The 4889-nt window shown below is 47.5% G+C and overlaps 1 protein-coding gene across 2 annotated transcripts in view; it reads left to right on the top strand.

The window, feature by feature from the left end:
• Nucleotides 1–4889, top strand: part of SLC7A1 (solute carrier family 7 member 1) — an 82175-nt gene that overhangs the window by 62482 nt on the left and 14804 nt on the right. For both annotated transcript variants that reach the window (XM_023208752.1, XM_023208753.1), the window contains one exon: nucleotides 1161–1335. In XM_023208752.1, coding sequence (XP_023064520.1) covers nucleotides 1161–1335 — 175 coding nt within the window. The remainder of the gene's footprint in view (nucleotides 1–1160; nucleotides 1336–4889) is intronic.

Below are 4889 nucleotides of genomic sequence, written 5' to 3' on the forward strand. Positions count from 1 at the left end.
ATTTTATTTTATTTTATTTTATTTTATTTTATTTTATTTTATTTTATATTTGAGACAGAGTCTTGTTCTGTCGCCCAGGCTGGAGTGCAGTTGTGCGATCTTGGCTCACTGCAACCTCCGCCTCCTGGGTTCAAGTGAATCTCACACCTCAGCCTCCGAAGTAGCTGGGATTACAGACACGCACCACCACACCCAGTTAATCTTTTATATTTTTAGTAGAGATAAGGTTTTGCCATATTGGCCAGGCTGGTCTGTAACTCCTGACCTCAAATGATCTGCCCGCCTTCCAAAGTATTGGGATTACAGGTGTGAGCCACCGCACCCAACCAGTTTTTATTTTAAAACTATGAGGGGCGTCCATGGCAGAGCAGTGGTCTCAAATCCTGGCTGTGTTTGAGTGGTACCAGCCCCTTCTATGCCACTTTTCTTGTGCAGCAAAGACTTCAGCTACGGAAGTACCTGAATGACCTCTTCAGCCTCAGGTGGTGCTGGGGCATACGCCTCAAAGGCAGTGCTGTCAGAGGTTCCTGGCCATCTTTATTACTTAGTTTTCTTAAAAAAAGAAATGTGAGTTTGCAAGCTAGAGCTAGCCTAGCTCGGATGTTATTTTATATGCACTGAGTCCAATGAGGAACCGTGTGTGTTAGTGGTTCCAGAACCATAGTTAGTTGTTACTGTTAATATCACTAACATCCCAAAGTCAACCAGAATAATTTCCTCTTCTGAAAAATACCCATTCTCCCAGGAAACTGAGCAAAGCGTTTCTTCCTGGAATTGTTCCTGGAGGCTGTTTCCCAGCAGTGCATTCTTTTAGTGAGCAGGAGCGGCTTGGTGTGCGGGTCCAAGCTTTCCCGTCCCTATGAGAGGGGCGCGAGCTCCAGATCTCTGCAGTCCTCGGGTGCTCCTGGGTGGGCTTCTTAGGGGATCTGGGGGTCACCTAGGAGGGCCTGGGAAGCACCCACAACCTTGGTGATTTAGACCCCGATCCCTGCCCCCAGAAGAATCATTAATCCACCCCAGTCCCAGACGCTCACAGAGGTCTGCAGAAGCTCGATGCACTTGGATTCTTTTTCAGTCGCCTTCTTATCCCCATCCAGGAAGGACCTTCCCAGTTGGTGGTTAACACTCAGACAAGGTTTTGTGTCTGTGCACTTTTTCAGGACTTTTAACTCTTGGTGTGAAAGAGTCGGCCATGGTCAACAAAATATTCACTTGTGTCAACGTCCTGGTCCTGGGCTTCATTATGGTGTCAGGATTTGTGAAAGGGTCGGTTAAAAATTGGCAGCTCACGGAGGAAGATTTTGGGAACGCGTCGGGCCGTCTCTGTTTGAACAAGTGAGTTGCTGCTTCTGACCATTTTTCTTATTTGGTATTTAATGACATAGACTTGTATGGGGGATATAACTGGCTAGGATGGCATGTACTTTAAAAAAAAACATTATTGGAGTATATGTTGTCAATTGTTTTGTTTTTCTGCAGTGAAGTAGCTGAGGGTATTTTGTATGTATCAAGTTTGTGTGAAGGTTTATTTCCCTGAAATGGAAAGACTATTGTATGACAAGAAAGACTGAGGGAAAGAAAGTCATCACCTTAATTCCAAATTGTGTATCATTCAAGATTCTTGTCAGACTCACCAAATGGTCCCTCTTTCCCCAGATTCTGTTTGATGGCCAACTTTCAAATTTTGTGTTCAGAAAAGATTTTTCTCTGCAGTGCCATGGTGACCTCACTTTACCTTTGAATACCTTCCTGTTACATTAATAATGAGGAGGGAAGAGAAATAGATGAAACTGTTTTTGAAGGTTTGCAGAGTGACTGAAGTGTCAGAATGTGAGCACAACAGTCTCTTTCGCCAACATTTGACTTGTGCTGCTCCAGCCCTGGTGACAGTGGCCCCATTACCCTCATGTCTCTGACGCAGACCCCCGGAACTGGAGGTGACAGGTCCACCCTGTGCCATCTCAGATCTCTCACCCAGCCCTCACTGACAAGCTCAGATAACCTAGGAAAAAAAGCTCAACAGTCATAGCATATCTTTTTTATCTTTTCTGTCAGATCTCCACATAATTCTTTAGGTCCCTGGATGGAGAATGGGGGCTTGGATTTTGTGTGTGATTCTTCATTAAGACTGAAGGTTGAAATTGCTATGATAAAGAGACCCCCCAGGTGCCACAATGGAGTGGCTTTAAAGAGATGTTTCCAGTCCTGAACTGAGCAGTCCAGCTTGGCTGGCCAGCTTTACCACAGGCCTCTGTGGACCCAGACATCTGTCTTTCTCCGTCTTCCGCCGGGACATTGTCCTCAGCTGCCCGGTCAGAGCTGGCTGTAGGCACAAGCGTGACCCAGCTCTTCCCGAAGGGAGAAGAGAGGATAGAGGAGAGTGCTCAGGGCTATTCAGGACAGACCAGAAGACACACAGAAATTCCACTGGCAAGAGTCCACTGGGGCCACATCGAACTGCAAGGGAGGCTGAGAAGCACTATCCCACGTGGGGAATCTTAGCAGTCACGTATACCTAGTTGGTCACTGGTTCAGGGCCAGGTGCCCAGCCATGTTGTCCAGTGTTGTCACCAGTGGGCAGGCATTGATGTGTGACTACTTGAATGGAAACAGGAAGCTATGGCATTCGGTGCACAAAACTTCACTAACACAAATATTTCGTGGTTAGCAGTTCTAATAAAAATACCCTTGCTTCCTAAACTCTGTTGCAGAGAAGTGAAGACTTTGAATATGTCATCCCAAGCATTTCAGAGTGATATTTATGCCAAATTTATGGATGCCCATTAGTTTAGGGTGGAGTAAAGCCAGTTCCAAATAGGCTTTGAAGGAACATAGTAGCCTTTGAAAACTCTGAGAGCATATTTGACCGGTTGCTAGTTACAGGTCAGGAATGAAATATAAAGGGCACCTCTTGTTAATGGTTGCCAATCGAGATTTAATTTTATTATTTTTATGAAGAGATTGGTTGTGCCAGCCGATGGTATTTACTTTCACTGGTCAGCCTCACGCTGATGCCCTAGTCATGATGAGCTAGCTGTACCGGCCCCCAGACAAAGCAGCATTTGTTGCCCCAACCCCCGATCACAGGTGGGACCCCCTTAGCTACACCTGACGGCCTCACTGCCAGGGCCCAGCGCCCTGACCACGGGGCTGGCAGGGGATCGGCCATGTTAGGAGGTGGAGTTCTGCAGGACTGGAGTCTCCTTGGCATGCTCTGTCATGTTGTTAAAATCTCTAAGCATCTTTCTGTCTTTTGTTTTTCCAGCCATAGCTTTGTGTTTCTGACAACAGCCATGTAGTCTTGCATGAAATTGCTTGTTCCTCTGAAATAGTAGGGCACGGCCCGACCAATCCATGTAATGTACGGGGGCTTCAGCTTGCATGGGAGGCCGTGTGACCTCGTGGGTTTGTGATTTCAGGATGCTCTCTTCTAGCCGTCTGGAAAGGCCCCTGGGAACTAGGTCGGTCTGTCTGTTGGTCTGGGAAGAGGAGTGTTACCCTGCAGTCTGGATGGCTCTGCTTGCCTTTGACTCAGGCTGCTGCTGGCATTCCTATCCAGTGTTCTGTGGACACAGCAATAGTGAAGCATCAACCCCGCGTGGAAGCCTGTTGAGAAAGTCTTGTTGGTTGGTGTCTGCCAGTTAGGATGGAAGCCCCCAAATAACATTGGCTTCAACAAGATGAGGGGTTTGGTTCTCTTTGGTCAATCTCTGGGGGTGGTAAGTCCAGCATGTCGCTTCGCCTGGCCAGGAATCCAGGCCAGGTGCCCCAGGGCCCAAGGCAGTGCCTCCCGCTCCGGCCAGCAGGATGGAGAAGGGAACAGCAGATGGCCCCTTCCCTCCCCACTTCATCCCCTGGAGTTTCTCAGCAGACAACGACGCCATGTCTGCTCAAACCTCCCCCATCAGAACTTAGCCAGATGGCTACCCCTTGTAGCTAGCGACTCTGGGAAACATGCAGTCCGGATTCTTAAGGCTTATATGTCCAGCGGAAACAATTAAGGGTTCTATTACCACATAGAAGAACAGGGGAGTGTGGCTTTTGAGCACAACTGACAGTTGATGTGAGGGTGGCTGGTGTAAGTGAGGGTGGCGGAGCCCTGCTGCAGGATGTTCACTGCTGATGCAGTGGGAGACCTTCGGGCCTGACCCCTTTCTATGCCAGGCCTTGTCTTTGCTGCTTCTGAGCAGCCAGCTGAGTGGAACACAGAAGGGCTGGTCAAAGGCTGCAGGGCAGGCAGCGCCGAGCTGAGACCAGGACTCAAGCTCACTTTGCTCTTGGCAGCCCTTCTCCTTCACGTGTGAGTTGCCAGATGATGAGTGAACACAACTGCCACACGCATGTAAAAGATTAGTTATTGATCATATAGAAAGAGACCGTTGAGAAATACCTCTACATGTTTTGGTTTGTGCCTCTAGAATGGATTCTGTGGTTATTTTGTATTGATACTCTGCCACTGGCATCAGTAACACCCAATCTTAAAGGTTGAATTTAACTTTTTGAGTAGGTGAAATACTACGTGGTTCATAATGCTTTAAAAAAAAGATTTACAATGCGTTCCTTTCTTCATCCACCTCATCTCCCACCCTCACAGGTAAACTTTCTAATTGTGTGTGTGTGTGTGTGTGTGTGTGTGTGTAAGCTTCCAGTTTCTCTCTGTGTAAGCACAAGCAAATGCAGATATGTATATTTTATTCCTTTTTTCTTACACAAAATGCGGCATTCCATATATATTGTTCTGCACCTTGCGTCCTTGCTTACTAGCATACCCTGCAAATTTTTGTTTTTTTTTAAATCAGCCCCTTGTTCGTTGTTATGGTCGCCCAGGGTCCCAGCACCTGAGTCCTCCTGAGGGGAGGTGTAGGTCCTCCTGAGGGGAGGTGTAGGTC

The sequence above is a fragment of the Piliocolobus tephrosceles genome, chromosome X, assembly GCF_002776525.5.
Source record: "Piliocolobus tephrosceles isolate RC106 chromosome X, ASM277652v3, whole genome shotgun sequence".
Lineage (NCBI taxonomy): Eukaryota > Metazoa > Chordata > Mammalia > Primates > Cercopithecidae > Piliocolobus > Piliocolobus tephrosceles.